The 18,651-nt window shown below is 41.2% G+C and overlaps 1 protein-coding gene across 1 annotated transcript in view; it reads right to left on the bottom strand.

The window, feature by feature from the left end:
• Positions 1 to 4,563: 4,563 nt before the first annotated feature.
• Positions 4,564 to 18,651, bottom strand: part of CHAT (choline O-acetyltransferase) — a 32,293-nt gene continuing 18,205 nt past the window's right edge. The window contains exons 9-15 of the mRNA XM_069863409.1: positions 18,088 to 18,188; positions 17,759 to 17,887; positions 16,391 to 16,513; positions 14,791 to 14,932; positions 11,675 to 11,737; positions 7,012 to 7,149; positions 4,564 to 5,360 (exon numbers count right to left, since the gene is read on the bottom strand). Of these exons, the coding sequence (XP_069719510.1) occupies positions 5,091 to 5,360; positions 7,012 to 7,149; positions 11,675 to 11,737; positions 14,791 to 14,932; positions 16,391 to 16,513; positions 17,759 to 17,887; positions 18,088 to 18,188 (966 nt within the window). The 3' untranslated portion in view covers positions 4,564 to 5,090. The remainder of the gene's footprint in view (positions 5,361 to 7,011; positions 7,150 to 11,674; positions 11,738 to 14,790; positions 14,933 to 16,390; positions 16,514 to 17,758; positions 17,888 to 18,087; positions 18,189 to 18,651) is intronic.

The raw sequence follows: 18,651 nt of genomic DNA, 5'->3' as shown, positions 1-18,651 counted from the left end.
CACAGGAACGCCGTATTCTTCTGCCTGGGCTCCCACAGATGTAATTTGTTTCTTTTAATCCTCTTATTCTATTGACTTGTTTTACAACACAGGAACAGATTCCTGCATAGTCAAGCATTCAGGCTCTCACCATTCCAGGTTTCTGTCACCCATTGCTCTAACTCATGCTCTTTTAAGTCTCCAGTGCCAAGCAGATAATGCTTTGTCTGATAGTGAGTGTATCTTTCTTTTTTTTGGGAAACATTTATGTGATCTAAAGCCTTTATAATCAAAAAAATTTACCTATTTGAATAAGTTAGATTACACACATACAATTTGATTTACCTTGCAACCTTAGATGAATTCTGCTGGGCAGAAACATTTTTATCTATCCTCTTCTAGTTGAAAAGCCTTAGAAGAGAGGAAAACTGTTGCTCATTCCCTAACAACCAGAAAACGGAGCACATCAATCCTTAATGCATGATGAATCAGAAAAAAAATAGCTCCACCTTCTTCCGCGGGTGACGTGTTACCGCAGCTTTTAGTATGGACAGGAAACCCTCTACAACTACCTGGAAGGAGGTTGTGGAGAGGAGAGAGCTGGCCTCTTCTCCCAAGTGACAGGGGACAGGACAAGAGGGAATGGCCTCAAGCTCCACCAGAGGAGGTTCAGGCTCGACATCAGGAAAAAATGTTTCACGGAAAGGGTCATTGGGCACTGGAATTGGCTGCCCAGGGGGCTGGTTGAGTCCCCTTCCCTGGAGGTGTTTAAGGCACGGGTGGACGAGGTGCTAAGGGGCATGGTTTAGTGTTTGATAGGAATGGTTGGACTCGATGATCCGGTGGGTCTCTTCCAACCTGGTTATTCTAGGATTCTACGATTCTTGTGCACCAACATTTTATGACCAAGGGTGGTAAAATTTCTCTATTTGAACATGTGCCTGCTTGTACTGAGTAGGGTGATAGTTGAGCTTTGTCTCACTGTGACAGGTTAGAATATGTTCTCTAACCATCTTTTTGTCACTCCCCCTCCCCCTCTTGACCCCCAAACTATCGGATTAGTTTCAGGTTTTTTGTGTTGGACCTTGTACCAGCTTATTTTAGTGAATATAAAAGATGGAAGTGTTTGTGCTTTTGGAGGCATATTTAAGGACCAGCTCTTTCCTTTGTCTCTCCCATAAAGCAGCTGCTGGAGCCTCCCTTTGCAGCCTGCCAGCTGTGCTGTTCCAAGACCCCCCAGCACAGCCTGCCTAGCGGGAACCCACAGCCAGAGGGTTCTGCCCACACTGCCATCTCTTCTGCTGCTCTTCCTCTGGTCCTTCAGGACAGCAGCAGAGCACAGAATCACCAGGTAGGAAAAGATCTCTTGGGTCATTGAGTCCAACTGTTCCTATCTGCCACTAAATCATGTCCCTGAGCACCTCGCCTACCTGTCTTTTAAACACCTCCAGCAAGGCGCTGACCAGAGCAGGCTGGGGCTTCAGTGACTGTGGGGAGTGGCTGGGAGCACAGGGGGTGGCAGGACTAGCCCAGGGGTGTGTGGGGTGCCTGGCACAGAAAGGCAACAAGATCCCTCTTCTAGTAGCTTTTATTTGCAGTGCAGGTCTCCATCTTTCAATAAGCAGAACTGGCAGTACTGGTATACACTTCAGGTTGTATATATCAATATAGTCAGATAAATATATCTCAGTAGAGCACAAAGCATAATGGAAACAAAGTGCTGTAAATACACATTTACATCCGTCATAAATCTATACTATATTATAAAAATAAAAGTATCACTAAAATATTTCCATGTCTTGCGCAGCCCATGCAGTGGAGGAGCTCACCTGTGGGTTGCAGCCCTGTCTGGTTCACCGTGGATGGCACGGGGGCTTGGGGTCCTCACGCACCTAAACCACCCCCCTGTTCAAGTACTGTTTCTTGTTCACTGTGCATGTAGAAGTTCACAAAAATTGGCTGTTTTATTTCTATGTCCCAGTACTGTATGTCTGTGGGTGTACGCTGGTGGAGAGGGGGAATCAAATCTCCACCTTCATGCTCTCTTCCAGGGTGGTAGTACCTCCTTGGTCCCACCAAGAGGTCTCATTAAATCATCGCCTCTTGTTAAAGTAATTACACTTTGTCAGTCAAGATTTTCTCCTTTTTTTTTTTTTTTATAATGAACGCTCTGTTCCATAGTTTTCTGGTGGGAAACATTTTAAAAGCTTCACATTTGATTTCCATAAGTGCATGTGCACAGATTATGCATTTTTAAACTTCAGAGGAGAACTTCATTCATATAATATAAATAATTTTAAATAAGTACCTAAGAAAACTACCTATTTCTTGAAATGCTTAATAGATGCAGCTGCAGCATGGCCTCAAACCACAGAGGTGCAGGGAATTCTGTTAACTGAGAAGCAGCACAGTCCCTTGTGAAACTCCTGCTGGCAAACTGAGATGTTCATAATGCCCCGTGCTGGGAGTTCTATCCATCTTTAATTTAATTGAGACTCTCCGTTTTGAACATACCTGACCTGATTCTGAAGTTTCTTCAAGAAAGGCAGGTACTTGCAGATAGGACTTTTAGCAGGGGTAACGGCTAAAGATAGGCATGTATGCAATACTTTCTTCCAGAGGGACTGAGTGAATTGATGCTGCTCATTTCAAACACTACATCTGAGTACTAAAACCAGATCGATAAGCATCCAAGATATGAGGGTGGGATGCACGGCTAAATAAATTGAAAGCATGGGTGGTCAGTGGTTTCTTCCTCAAGTAAAAATGTGGTGTCAATATCTTCCACCACCAGTATTTTCCAGTGTTGGAGAATTCAAAACCCTGCTCTGGCAGCTGTACATTAGTAAGGGATACTTAATGTGTGGTTGTAGTTTCTGCCCAAGGTCCCAGTTGAGTACAATGTCTGAGCTGCTGGTAAAATTCCAGCCAAAAAAAGTAAAATGAAAGCACAGGTAATACTTGCAAATAAATATCATACCTAGGGAACTAGGAATACATAATACAATTATATATTTCATTAGAAGCAAATTAATAAACAATGAAATAACTTTACAACACTTTTGTACACTTAAAATATGATTATAATTTTCAACATAAAATTCTACGAAAAAAATCTTGACATTGTAGTGCTATGTTTACGCTATAGATGCAGAATGGCTTTGTAGTGACATGAGATAGAATAAAGCAAAATTACTGGGGATATTTCAAAGTAATTTTCATCATTATAGTAGGAACAATTAAAAGTCATATTTGAACAGTATGCTTGTGAAGTGAACATTTGGTTTAACTAACAGATTTCCTGATTTATTTTTTTTTTCTTTTACATTTTAGCTTTGGGGCAGATTTTGTGCCAAAATATTATGTATATAATCTAAAAATAGATTTCATCTTTGGTTTAAACCACAGCTCAGGGAGTAATAAAACATACATAGTTTTAAATGACCATATTAACTTTAAAAAAAATGAGCCTAGCTCTCCATCACTGTCAGTTAACACTGTGGATTTGCTCCAGCATAGCTGACTTGTGCCAATTGATTATCGGCCCACTGTGCTTTCATACATGGGGCCGTGGGCAGCCTTTATCCAGCAAACAGCTTAATTGCATGTGTGCAACTCCAAAGAGGCCGTAAAATAAGCATGGACATATATAATCTACTGGCTCTGTACCTAGAGTTCTTTGATGGAAACATGTTTAAGTTTATTATAACATTCTAGTTTATTGTAATAAATCTATTCTCCCGGTTTGGGGCTTGAGAGTGCTTGAGCATGGGATTGTTCAGGCTATGAAGGAAGAAAAAACGTCTCCACCTCTCCAGAGGCAAGTAAACAGTCCCTGGCTAAAGGATCCGCACTGGAATTAGTGAGTGAGTGTCTTTAGTCAGTGAGTAAATTGTATTCTAACAATGACTGAATACCTTTAAGCAAAGCAACATGTTTCAGCTTGAGAGAAGGTAACTGAAAATATCAGTCCTTTGAAGGATTTGTAGGGAATGAAAGAGATAATGAGAAAACCCACAGGATAACACTCACAGAAGATGGGAATTACCAGGTACTGTATTATTTTCTCAATTGAATTTACTGTATGTTGTAGCATATGATACACTACATCTACTATCAAAAACTGTAAAATATAAATCCCTGCCAAGAGGGATGGTGCAAAGCTGATATGAGTACCAGCACTCTTAAACTGCTATTTATAGCTCTAGCTTGGAGTCTTCCTTGGATTGGAAGTTTGCCTTTTCATTCTAGTTATTTATTGCTCTTTGATTTTTTTTGTGGTTGCATGTGCTCCCCTGCTAGTAATGGGGATTAAACTCATTTCAGGGCAAAAAAAAAAGGGTCTTAAGTAGGATTGAATTGCACTTACGATTTGTGCTTTGCCTCTCTGTCAGACTAGATTTTGCTCCTTGATAGAGAGGAATAATGAAGTCAATTAATTACGGACAAAATTCTCCCAGTTCTCTGATGGATCTTGACTCCAATACGCTGCCTTCAGAATGGGGCTGTGCTTGAGGCCAGTGCAAACCAGAATAAAGGCTAAATAATTTCTGCAGCATTTTTGAATTGGGAGATATCTCTTGTATAGGAGATAGCTTGGTGGTATTAAATACTCCTCATGCAAATTTTCAAGATCTAATGGCATCAGTGTATTATTTACAATGTTATGCTCAACATTCCTGATAGGGGAAATGCCTTTTATTTCCCTTTACATGCAAACCTCGCAGGAATAGATGTGAATATTATAGAACTACTTGCAGGGGGTATTAGTTAATTGGTGAGTCTTGCTATTTAATTCATGTCGTATATAAACTTCCTCATTTTTTTTAGGTAATAAAATGGCATAAGTTAATAATGGTTAGAAATAGTAGCACAACACGTCCTTCTATTACTTCCCCCTTCACTTCAGCCAGTAGGACCAAACTTTTTTTACTGACTCTCAAGCAAGAAATGCTAAATTTAGTAGTTACAGGATTTTAAATGTTATCAACACCATAAAATAAATGACATTTTGATTCTATGCTAATATATTACTAGTACTATCTTGCCTTGAACAGCTATGTCGCTGTTTCTTCGTCAGGTGGATTCAGGAGAATAATTCCCACAGCCTCTTAAAGTTTGCGGTCGCTCTGTGGCTGCGTGGCTGCAGCTTTTGTAGGAAGTTGCTTTGCCATAGCAGAGCTGCATTTGCTGCACAGATCTCTCATTTCTAGGAGACTTTCTTCCACAGCTTTTGCAAACCTGTCTGAAGAGGTTTCTTTACAGTCTTTAAAGCTCGAGATGCAGAATAAGATGTGTTCTGGCTGAGGGTTATAACATGCCCCATAACCATCAGGTACCACAGGCCCATAGCAGCAGAACATTTCCATTGTAGTTGGAACCTGGTTGTGGGAAGAAGGTACGGATTGATGTCTGATTAATCAGGGCACATGAAATTGGCTGGTTAGGAATGAGGAAAAAGATAAGCAAGTGCTACAAATGCTTGAAATGTGGTGAAACCCCTTGTAGAACACTGCTGCCTTCAGAAGTCCAGACCTGGAGCTGACATTTGGAAGGTGAAGCTGATCTCGGTATAGAATTTGGTTGCTCTGTTTGTTTGCAAATGTTAGGAAACTGTTATAATTCAAAGTGTACGTAATGCATTTCCTTACTCACTTTATGCAAGTCTTTAACAGCTAAGCTCCATTACTGATAGATAGGGAATTAAAGCTTTATGTAATTCTGATACATAAAATTATGAAACAAAACTTCTCTAAGGTTTTTAATTTCTTAAGGTTATGTTAAACTTGTAATGTGAAGACAGTACTCAATTAAGTAAGTATTTTCCATTTCTGATAATAATTTATAATTGTGATGCTGTATAAAAACCTGTTTCAATGTGTCTAGGTACCGTATTTCCATTACAACTCAGTTTAATCATGGCATAATACAGGAGTGAGACACTTTCTTCTCCAGAAAACAAAAGATGTGTTAGAAATGAGTATGTTTCAGATGTTGTGTTCATGGGCTTTCACAAATGACATTTGGCTTTTTAATGGTGTAGAACAAGCCATTAGTCCTGCTAATAGAGCCATAGAATTGTCAGATAAATTTGCTGTGCAACAGCCGAAGGCTATAAAGCTATTCAGAAGCACTTTTTGCTCATGGATAGTTTCTTGGAGAATTTATGTAGTAGTATGCTGGTTACATTAACTCGTATCTGAAAGCCTACAAACATTATGACAAGATCAAATTACTTATTAAGGTTTTATGCTGTAGCATAATATTATAAGTCTATTTTGCTGCATAGTTCCAATCTGTGCAGTTAGGTTAGTGTTTCAGTAAATGAATTCCTATATAGATTTCTTCTTTCATTAGACTGCTACTATATGCAATGAAACATTTAATTTTTAGCTGTGTGCTATAGAGGTATTTCCTTATTCAGAACATTAAATGTAGGTAATGTTGACTCTTAGTGTAGCTGCAAATAACTGTAGATCCCTAAGTGTCTGTAAAAGTCTAAAATGCCTGTAAATCCAAAATGCATGTCTGAAGAGGTTGCAGTCTTACACTGGATGCCTAAGGCTCTCAAGGAGTTCAAAGGCAGCTACTTTTAAGGGGAAAATCTCCTCATGGCTCTTGGCTTTTGTTTTGCAGAGCAGCAGCTTGTGGCTGTACTGCCACTGGAGTAAAGAATTCCCACGAGAGCTATGGCTTTAGGGGAGGGAGGAGAAGAGAGGGGGTGGGAAGTTATGTAGTTTGGGAAGTGATGAAACACTGAGCCCTTACACAATTTTTATTGAGTTTGTTTGTGTGCCTTTCCAAAATTTCCAGGAAAGGCTTTGGATATTGCAAGGCACTCTATAACTTCAGTTAGTATTTACTGTGCTGACTTCGTGGAATGAATCAGAACTGCATTAAAAATCTGGAGAATTTTGCAGACTTCTTGATGGTATCAGCTTGTTGGGGTTTTTTTTATGCATCATCCTCACTGGAGCTATAAGGTCTGAATCAGCCTTTGCTCAGCAAGATCCGTGAACAGGAGAAACTCACCTGGCTGGTCGAGAGGATGAACCGGTTGCTTGTCAGATAAGTCTCATCTGTAAATATCTCTGGAAGTTCTTTGAAGTTTTCCCGTGCCACCTCTCTGAGCCCTAGCAGGTGATTGTCTATTGCCATTCCAGTAATAGCCTGTGCACAACATGAGAAAACACCAGCATTTAAATAAATACGGAGATGGCTTCTTAACTGTTATTGTCCTATTTTCTGGTTAGAGCTGCTAAACTTGGTTTGAGTGATGTAATGCCTGTAATGTTCAGATATTACTCTGAGTACGTACTTTGCCGATGACCAGTAACTAGGAATTCATATGGTGCTCTGAAGATGTAAAAATTAGGAAGGTCTTGAGATGTATCATGCGCTGGTGTTATCTGGCATTCTGGGTGTTCAGCATCTCTGAGCTGAATATTACGGGCTGGGCTTCCACACCTGCTTAGGGGACCATATTGGGACACCAGCTCTAAGTGTGTTTTGGAATTTCCTGTGAGTCACTCGGATTATATCTCAAGATAGGAGGCTCCAAAACACCTCCATATTGGAACAAATTAATCTTTCATTCCCCCGCTGCCTGCATCTCACTCTGGCAGGTAAAGCATGAGTCATTCCATAGAATTTAGATCCAAAGATCTGGTAGATGCCTGCAACAGATTTAACAAGTGATCACAGAATAACAGGTAGGTTTGCCAGTGATCTATGCAGACCTACTGGCACACCCTGCCACTTGAGAAGATGGGGGTTAGGGACAGGGATGCCTTCTCAGTTTTATCCATTGCTCAAATATCCCAGTTCCCTTCCCCACTCCCTGTGCTGGCTTCGTTGCAGAGCCAGATTATCTCAGGAGCAGCCCATACTTCATCCCTTGCTGTAACAATGAAATAGCAAGTGTAGGACAGCATAGGTAAACGGTACCGTAGTCCAGGTTTCATGAGTCTAGAATCAAATTAAACAGGGTCTAATGAAGGACAATAATGTGCTTGACAAGTAAGAGACGTAGAGCAGTCTACTTGTTGTCCAGCTTGCCTGTGCCTCTGCTCATCATCATCACCCCCAGCGCAGAACAGCTGTGTTTGCCCCCAAACTCTGCTCCCAAATGCCCCTGATTTCCTCTCCTGTCTCATGGTCACATGCGAGGTGATCGGCAGCGTGTGCAGTGGCTGAGTGGTGGCAGGAAGGGCACGCTGGTGGCCAGCTGGCCGGCTCTCAAGAACTGCTGCCCAGCCTGCAGTTAAGCTTTCTGCCATGAACTTGTGCTTGGGTCTCTCTGCTCTACCCAGCTACCTAATGCCTTAAGGAATTTATTAGCTTTAAGGTCTTTGCCCTGCTAGCAAGTGTGATTGAAGATGACTGAAAGGATCAAAAGTCAGTAATGGGAGATGGGCAGACAGGGAAGTTACAGTTTTGTTTCTTTAGGAATCCAAATAAAAATTTATTCCAGCCAGGCAGGAACTGCCCACGTAAAAAAAAATGTGCGTTTCGAATCTTTCAGTCTAGATTTAACCCAGCTGATGAGAGCGTCGATTATGAGGACTGAGCTGGTGCTCATCACTGGTAATAGGCTGAAGTCACATAGGAAGGGAACGCTGAACAAAGCAGTGTTGTACTACACCAAGAGCACAACCTGTATCCCCATGGCATGGGCCCCTTGTCCCAAGCAAAACAATCAACCTGAGAGAATGAAGGATATAAAACAGAGCACAAGCTTGGTTTTCCTCTTGAGAGTCATTTTAACCACTACTAAGTGCCTTAAGCAAGGGGCCAGGAGCACATAACCCTGTTCAGTTTATTAAGGAGTAGGAATCATTGGTATAGGAGGTATTTGTTCATCAGTCCAGACAGAGCAAGAATGCTTGCAAAATAGCAGCGTACATCAGGGCACCTTGTTTTCCCATAGTGGGAAACTGGCTTGATAATCGAAGGAAATATTTTGCTATCACACAAGATTTATAAGGCTGTTAGCAATGACATTTTTGCAACATAGATCAATGTCATGTCTGAAGAGAGGCCGAGACAGGCTAACGAAATAAACTGTGAGTCAACGCCTAGGAAAAAACTGTGCTAAATTGAATTTTAGAGCTCCACATTTAAGATAGCAATGCTACTAGTAAGCCCTAACAAGGGGAAATAAAATCATTAAATTGCTTTTTGTTTTATGAACTAGATTTTTTTTGTTTTTCTTAGGAGCTATTACATTTCAGTCTGTTGCACACGATTTAGTCAGACCATGTAAGTCTTGCCCTTAGTTTAAAGGCACAACAATTGCTTTCTGGTATTTTGAGAAAGAAAGGGGGTCTTGATGAGTAGAAATATCTGGAGACATTTTTAAACTTAAAGATAAATTAATTTTCCAATGACATTTTTAATGTTTTCCCACAAGCTACAGTGGGGGCTGAATTTTATAATGGTTTCTGGAACTGGAATGACTTGGAAGAGGGGATTCTGTGGAAATTTTTACTTTTTTTTTTTTTTTGTTAAAAAGATCATAGAATTGTGGAATGCTTTGGGTTGGAAGGGAACTTTATAGATGATATAGTCCAAATCCCTGCAAGACCAGGGTTACCTTCCACTGGATCAGGTTGCTGAGAGCCCCATCCATCCTGACTCTGAATGTCTCCAGGGATGGGGCCCCTGCTGCCTCCCTGGGAAACCTGTTCCAGAGTTGCACCACTCTCATTGTAAAAAATTTCTTCCTTATATCCAGGCTAAATCCATCTTCCCTTAGTTTAAAACCATTACTCCTGTTACAACAGGCCTTGCTAAAAAGTCTGTTCGCAGCTTTCTTGTAGCCCCTTTAAATACTAGAAGGCTGCTAAAAGTTCTCTCCAGAGCCTTCTCTTCTCCAGGCTAAATAACCTCAGATCTCTCAGCCTGTCCTCATAGGTGAGGTGCTCCAGCCCTTGGATATTTTCTGTGGCCTTTCTCTGGACCCATTCCAACAGCTCCATGTCCTTCCAGTGCTGAAGGTCTCAGAGCTGGACACAGGATCCCAGGTGATGTCTCACCAGAGTCAACAGCGTGGCAGAATCACCCAATGCCATTGGTTGTGACTTAGCAGACCTACAGGACATTGTGTTCTTTGAGAGGTTACCCTGAGATGGTTCAGGTGAGGCATTGCCCTGCAGTAAGGCTTTCCTCTGTTTTAGAGGTGATACGGAGTCTCAGCTTTGGAGGTGTGGGTTCCCGGCACAAAGCTCAAATCTGTTTTTCTTCCCTGCTTCATTTCACAGTCTTAAGAACAAATCCTGTCTGAAAGCAACACTTGACCTTTGCAGTGCTCTCTGTACACCTTTGAAACTACCTCTGGAAGTGAATGATTTCTTGGATATCATGAGTATTTAGAGTAATCAGCAATGTGGCTTTGGTGGGCAATGGTCTGAGACAATACCATGGGTAGCAAATTCACTTAATATAGCTGTTTTTTAACATTTATTAATTTCATGGGTGGTTTGACTAAGTTGTTTGTAGAGCAAGTCTGTGCTTTGTCTGGGCACAGTGGGATGTAGAGCGTAACCAAGGCTGAATTGTCTCATTTTTAATCAACAAAAAATGAGTCATATTTGATATTAAACTGATTTCTTCACTGGAGGGCATCTCTTCCTTTTATTAGACACTGCATTCAGGTCTTTAAAAGAGGACTTACTGTAATCATTCCCTCACTGTTAATGACCTCTGTTAGAAATGACACTTTGGAAAACCAGAATACACTTCCCAGAATACCAGTGCATCTGAGGATCAGGACCCAAATAGGGACCTCTCTTCTCTAGGGAAGAGAAACATAACGAAATGCATAAATTATTGGGTGGTTTGGTTTTTTTTGGGGGTGGGGTTGGGAAGGGGGAAGTGGGAAGTCGGAAGTCCCTGATGTGTTACAGCTGTCTTGAGCTTATCTACAAAATCATAGTTTGAGTCTAAATACCTATACATTTGGGGGATCTGGATTTTTCAGTTGGAGTTTTTTTCCTCAGGCATGTTATAGCAGTTAAGATGGTTTCTTTTAAGCCCTTGCTTGCTTTTCATCCCAATAGGGCTCTTGGCTGTCCATTTGCCGTACCCCATTGCCACTTTTCTTGATATCTTCATGGCTAACATTCCATGTTGGTCATACAGCATGCAGAATAAAGACCTATTTCATCTGGCTGTTGTTCTCCCTTGCAAATCTTTCTCTATGCACAAGAAATTCCCTCTATTGGATTTTGATTGCAATCTCTTTAAGATGGAAACCATTTTTAATTGCTAGTATGTATAACAGCTAGCTCAGTGGAATCCTAACTTGTGGCTAGGATTCCTAGTTATAACACAGATACAAATAATAAATGTTTCACAGAGGCACATTCCCTGTGCATCTGTTTAACACAGTGTCACGTTCCACCACAGTTCTAGGTAAGAGAGTTAATGCCCAAGAGTGATGGTCCTAGTACTGACGTCTAATGCAAAATTTTGTTATCTTGCTTCCCAGGAAGTATTTTTAAGGTTACATTAGTTGAATATGGCTATCTGGAAGGCGTTTGGGTCACTAGAAATTTTTGTCAGTGTGACATAGCAGGTACTTTCCTATTTGGAGATGACTACATTTTCTGGTGCTTAAGTAGTTAATGATGGTGTCTTCATATTTTCTTAAGAGTAACTAGTCCTTTTTCAGAAAAAGCAGCATTTTACTTACCAGAATAGTGTAATTAGTCTGAGCTGCAATTGCATCCTTAAATCTCTGCATCTTCTCAGATTCCTATGGGGGAAGCAAAATATATCTGTTAAAGAAAAAACTCCCAAAGAAACAGCATATTCCATCAATTAACCAGCAGCCAAATGGCAAGCACTCTCAAATGTCCTTTGCTTACACCTGGCTCAGGTTTAAGTACTCTTCATAAACTAAAAGCTATAGGAATTCAATGTCCTGATCAGCAACAGTGCCTGGATGTGCAAGGGTTGAATGGGTTTATTGGTGCTGGTCTGTTTGAAGTCAAGAGAATCCCTCTGTGGATACCTTCCATGGATTTCAAGGGTATAGATTATTACTAATTTGAATCACTCTGTTTGAAGTAGGGAAAATGATTGCCTAGCAGAATTCAGTGTTTTCTAAACAGCTGGGCAGTATATCCTGTCCAGAATGGTTTATCTGGACACTGACAGCTATATTAATGAAAGACATTACTGATATTTTACTAGCCAGTCAAAAAATTACTCCCCTGTGTGAAAGGGCATCTAGAATTTTCCAAGGCTGCTCTGCCCTCCACAGATGCCTCACATTTCAGATAACAAGCTAGTAAATTCTGCCTCCTGTCAAATGGGAGCCTTTTATATTAAGGGAAGGATCCTAAGAAGTGCTGCCCTGCTGTATATCAAGTTGGACATGGCAACTTTGGGAGACCCTGAGGCAGCCAGAAATGACTGGATCTCCAGATAAACAGGGAACCTTCAGCTCCTGTGGACGATGAATGATCTTTTGAACAAAGAATTCATTTTAGAAGCAATTCAAGGCCACCATTGGGGACCTTCAAAGCAGAGAGTCTGGTATTTTTTTCATGGGGCTAGAGCTAGGCCTTAATTCCCTTATACAGATTAAATTACAGAATGCAGTCTTTAAATCTGATTAATTTACAGCTATCCAAGCAATCTCAGCAGTGTCAGTTGCCATTTCTTTTACAACAAGTGTCAAATGCATGAGATATTTCTCCTCCTAGAGAATCAATCCAAGTCAATCCATCTTTGATGACTGTTCAAGCTATTGTCTGAAGATAATTTTTATTAACATCAGATATAAAATTGGTTTTGATTTGGATTAATGGCTGTTAACAAATAATATTTTGGGGAGTTCAAGGCTACTTAAATGAAGTGACGCATCTCTGTCCAAAAAAATAGAATTAACCCTTTCACATCCAGAGGCAATCTGTAGGTCTGAAGAAGTCACCTTGGAATAGGGTTGTGTTAAGTGAATTATGTTTCTAATGATTCTGTGACAATAATATATCAAGATTTGAACTGAAAGGTAAAGACGTTCAGATCAAAACACAGATGTCTAGAAGTTTGTGAGGAAAGAACAATCACAGATCAGTTCAAACGTCCTTTGCATCCCTCGGTAGACAAGGAGCCAGGCAAACACTCAGTGAACTGGTTTGTGTTATGACTGCAGGTTTTCGATTATTCTCCCTATTTGGTACTGCCAAGGCAGGCAAAATAAGGATCTGGGGATTAAGCCCGAGCTAATTCTAGACCTGCATGGCATTCTTCTACTTGCTTGCATGAAGCAGTACAGTTTAGGATGCTGTGAAGGTGGGTACAGTCTCAGATTTAGGTGGGATTGTTAGAGGAAAACAGAAGGATCTGTTAAAAGAGCTTGCCAGGAGCAGACTGGCTCTTCCTGGGAGTACAGTCAGCCTGTAGCAGGGTGTGTTGGGGGTGGAGGGATGCTGAGCACCCAAGTGTGGACACAAAGCTGTCTTCAGATGACAGCAGCTTCTAATGAAATAGAATTAAGAACCATGTTGTCAGACAGGACACTGATAGCTAATAACAACAGTCTTTTTCAGTCTACTGCATGGTATTCACTGTTGCATGTAATAGAATGGTCATAAACTGCATTAGATTACCCACTCAGAGTATGGAATTAATTCAGGTATCCTTTGAGTTAATTTTTTAACATGGAACTTATTTGAGTCTTGTTCATCATGAGTGAAGTTCTAGGCATAGTAACCTTAAGACTGAAGAATCAGTGGAGGAACAGAGCACTTCTCTGGGCAAATTTTCCTCATCCTCTGGGACATTAGGGCTTGGGTTATAATATTCCATTAACTTGCACCTAATCTGCAGCCTAGCAAAACTTCTAGCGATGCCATGCTAGATTCTAAAGAACAGTCATGTGGGCTGTTGCCAGTGGAGTGAGATTACTGTGCAAAATAATCTATAATGTGGCAGTATTTTCCTTCTAAACAGCCACCTGGAAATTCCCTGTACAGCAACGAAGTGCAGTGGGTGGAAGTGGCACACAGAGATATTGAGGGAGGCTCTCCAGGGACGCAGGAGGGACAGTGCACAAAGCTGTTTGTGCAGCTCTAGTCTCAGCTCTCTCAGCTGTACCTCTGTATCCCCATCAACTGTGTACAGTACTCATGCTTCTGGCAAACAGATGGTGGTGTCTCAAAGAAAGGCAGTTCAATTGTACTTTTTTTTCAGGATGATGTCAGGACAGTTTGCAGAGTTGTTTTATTCACTTGACAAAGTTTTTTTCATCATGAACATTCAGCCCCCTTAAGGAGCATAACAAACTAACTCTATTTGGTAGAAACATAGCTTAAACCTAAAAAGATTGACCAGAAATTATCTACCTTATCCAGAAATCAAAGCATGTGAATTGCATCAGTACACACACTGCAATCCACAGCAGAGCTCTGTACTGTGGGGGACCTGCTATTCCCCTGGTGCAGCACCATAATGATCCTGAACTTGGCATGTTTAGCCTAGATCTCTCCCAGGAGCAGAATTTGGATCTGATGATTAATCATTTAGAACTCACTACCAAGTCTAAAATCGGGTATTTTCTTTCTTATAATGTCATGTTTAGGCATCTGTGAATATTTTGGATGCTTAAATAAAAATAAGGAAATATTTCCATTTAGCTTAATGGTTGGTTTGCACAGAAAGCAAAATCCTGTAAGGCTTTTGACCCTGCCCTATACCTTTATGTTCTCAGTTAACTGTTAAAAAGCCAGGGAATAGGGTTCATAAATGTGCTATTTGCTTAGTGCTTAGCCAAAGAAGGCAGAAGGAGTCAGGCCAACGTACCGGTACAGCTGTCTTGCCATCAATCATTGCTTTTACAAAAGCAAATGCTTCTGAGGTAGCAGACCTAATATTGTCGACTCTGCCCTCATCAAATCGGCGTATGGAAGCACTTTCGTAGGTAGGGACAAGTCTCCCATGGCATCTGAGAGAATGAAGTAAGAAAAACAAAGAATGATTATTTTCAAGGAGTCGTAAAGAGTAAAAGAAATATAGGCTTGGTACATTTTATTGTTACAGACAAGATTTTATTTTTTGCATGGTATTCATCTTAATGTCGATGGAATTCTGTAAGAATCTTAAACCAGATTGATGCTCACTCCTTTCTAATACGAGCAGCTCTATACAGCTGTATATGTTTTAGTTATGCATTGCCAGTAAAAAAATGACTTGCTGAGTACAAACAAGGCTCGTAAAACAAAAATTTACTGAAAGATCTCAAGGAATGTTTTATTTGTACTGCATCATAAAATAATTGTGTAATTAATCATTTACTTATGGGCATGAAATATGGTTTGTTTGAAACAAGAAAAAATGTAATCTGTGTGTGAATGAAAAATACATAAATAAAAGGGAAAAGGGCTCTATTGGAGACTGTGAGCTGGAATGAAAAAACACATAGCAAATAGACCAGAGTGTGAAGACTGTTTTTCATTTTGAGTCTAGGTATGTAGTTGCCATTCCTTGCTTCAGGAGACCTGCTTTGCCTTCCAGTTGAAGCAGGGGTCTTGGAACATAAATGTCCCCTAAGATTTTTGTTGCATACATGGGATTTGTACTGTGGCTGGGTTACAGCTGAAAATCCTGGACCTTGTTAGAATTTGGTTAATGGAACACACAAAATGATGCTAATGGAGTACACAAAATGTGTTGAGCATCTCTGGTTCTGACTAGGCAAAGACCACTTCAGGATTTAATATGACATGATAAAGAATTATTTGTGTAATAAGCTGTTCCACAGGAAACCATGCAACCGCTCTCTAGCCTGGAGCGTTAGCAGTTCCGACAACAGAAAGGAGCTTTTAACTTTGATAATACAGTGGAAATTAGAGGATATTATCAAATCTCGGGATGCCTGTGAAGAAGGAAGCAGCAGTAATTACTATCCTGTGCAGGAACTCTGATCTGATATGCTGCTCTAGTGTTTTTCCCTGTGAATGCTTTTCCCGCTGCGGTGCAGGGTATGCAGGTAGTGATGACCTGTGGGTTATTGCCGTGGTTCTTCCCAACTTAGCCGCAGGGGCAAGGGGGAGTTTCTGCCCCAGAAATGTGGACTCCCCAGCTGCTTCTGCTGCTGTGGGTTGTCTGCTTCTCCATGCCAGGTGCTGAGATAGCTGTGGGGAGGGTGCTGGCTGGAATGGTGTGTGGGGGACAAAGGGATGGGAAGGCAGAGCAAGGGAAGGAGTGAGGGAAAGGAGTATTTACTCTCAGAACTGGATGGCAACTCCTGTCTCGTCGGACCTACAGTCATTAGGCATGATGGCTCATTTCCATGCAGGAGACGTTTGTTTGGGTGCTGAGGGAAAACTGGACCCTCTCTATAAAAAACAATTGTGAATCTCTTCTTCAGCTGCAGTGTTCTTATGATTGGAATTCACCTTACCTGTAGAATGCCAGCTGAAGTGCTACTTGAATGTAGGCATCTGGACTAATCTTCTGTTTCTTAATAAATTCCTTCCCATAGTTCTCAAACTTGTAGGCAATAAAGTCCAAATTTGTTACTACCCTGGAAAACAAGCAGAGGCAGTTACTGCGGGGGAAGGTACAAGAACCTCATGTTCTATTTGCATTTGCAAATAAAACTCGGGGATCATTTCCTGCTTGTTTGTACTCAGAGGCGAGTGGGCTCCTGCTCTGCACACAGTCCTGGACTTTGGGAACTTTTTCCTAGTCAGCAGCTTTTATTCATACAGGTTCTAGACTGGGCTTGTTATCTGCAGCCTCAATGAGCTGTGGCTCTTGGGTCATTCTGTTCATTTGAATAAAATACCTTTTTAAAAACAAACAAACAAATCTAGTTTCCAATCCTGAAGCCTAAGCCAGAGCCTCCTTTGTGTCCCTGTCAACAGTTGAGGGGCTTGGAACTGGATGATCTTTAAGGCCACTTTCAACCCAAACCATTCTGTGATTCTATCATGATTCTATGCTCTCAGCAAATTTCTGTGACTAGTGTGAGAAACAGCCAGATTTAAAACCTGATGAAGGCTGTAAGCACCTTGCAAGTTTCAGTTTAGAGGACTACTACTTTTATTTAAAAACAAAAACAGAATTACTCTGCATCCTGAATGTTTTCAAGCTCTCATGTATGCTTCTAGCTGCTCTGAGGTCTCATCTAATGCAACCGCACTGGGCGTGCTCCCAGCTGGTCCTGCAGAGAATGTGTTAATTCTCTGCAGAGATCACTGGCTTGAGTGGTGAGATTAAATAACTTAAAAACCCCTCTCTCATTCCCATCCCTGCCTCCAAAGATCATGCAAATCTATTATAGCCTGAAAACATCATCAGAAGAATTAACCTTTGTAGGAGCAACATGGGATGTAAACAAATTACATTCCTGAATTCAAATTGTTTATTCAAACCAGTTGTATTCCACTGTCCCACATACGTATCCCATTGTCCTGGCTTTGGCTTTAGCCAGGGCAAACCCATAAGGTGCATCTGCAAAACCAGAGGGCCTGCACTGTTTGCAGCCTGCGCAAACAGAACTGGATTGTTTTTCCAGTGGTCTTTTGCCTTCCTAATATTGACACGGAAGGAAAGCAATATTAATGCAATTCCTGAATACAGTGAAGTAGCTTCAGCCCATAAGGGTGCCACCCTGCAAAGAAATGCCACGTATGCCCAGCTTGGGAAGATAAAGAGGAGCAGGAGGGCAGGGAGAGCCCTTGAGGAAGAAACCCATGCCTGCATGCACTGCTGCGTAGTGCCCAGCTTGAAGTCATTGTTGAGAAAAATGAGGCATCTGTTCTACCTTTGGAGTTTTTCTGCTGATGATGCCAAATGTGCCTGAATTTCAGGGGAACATTTCCATCTTAGTCTCCGTGGAGCAGGAAGCTCACTCACTGAATCAGCTCGGACTAATTTCTTGGAGTTGTCTTTCCTGTTAGTCCGCAAGAGAAAACTCATTAAGGTCACAAGAATAATCTGTTTTTTACAAACCACTTTTTAAGCTGTTACAAGAACTATTTTCCAAGAGGTGGACAAGTCTTAGTGGCCCCGTGCACCAGGGGGAATTTGGCACTGGCAGAGGCTTCCTGGGGGCCAGAGCAGGCACAAGAGCTGTACTGGAAGAGGACTTACATGTGCTTCAGCAAGTGTTCCGTGCACTGAACCAGTACGATGCCATCAAAAGGGGAATGTTCACACACGGTACCGCAGACCCCATCTCTTCCTACCACAAACTATGCAAAGGAAAGAACAAGTGTGAGATATATAAGGAATAAACATAGGGAGTAAGTTACCCATGAGGGTATCCTAACAGAAGATGTCATTCTCCTGGGGTTTTCTTATTGCCCATGTCAGGAATGCCCTTGTCCTACAGATCAGTGGGTGACTTACAGACTGATCGTAGGAGACTTTCTTGTCCTGTGAATGGCATTGCATGCTGCTATTTTGGACTGAGTACTGTGAGAATGTAAATTTTAGCAATCTCCACTGGAGTCTAGAAATTGGATTTAGCATCTGCCTTATGGTAAAGAAAATCCATCACTGGAAAGAAAGGCTGGGGTTCTCCTTCCATGTTTGGGAGTAATACAACTTCTGTATCTGGGAAGTCACTTAAGATCATGTTTTATTACAAATATTGTATCAAATGAGCAAGCTTATCCTTAATTGATAGTTTTCTCATAGATTGTTTTACTGTCC

The sequence above is a fragment of the Phaenicophaeus curvirostris genome, chromosome 9, assembly GCF_032191515.1.
Source record: "Phaenicophaeus curvirostris isolate KB17595 chromosome 9, BPBGC_Pcur_1.0, whole genome shotgun sequence".
Classification (NCBI taxonomy): domain Eukaryota; kingdom Metazoa; phylum Chordata; class Aves; order Cuculiformes; family Cuculidae; genus Phaenicophaeus; species Phaenicophaeus curvirostris.
Note: the sequence above shows the minus strand (reverse complement) of the source record. Positions and strands in the feature narration are given on the sequence as shown.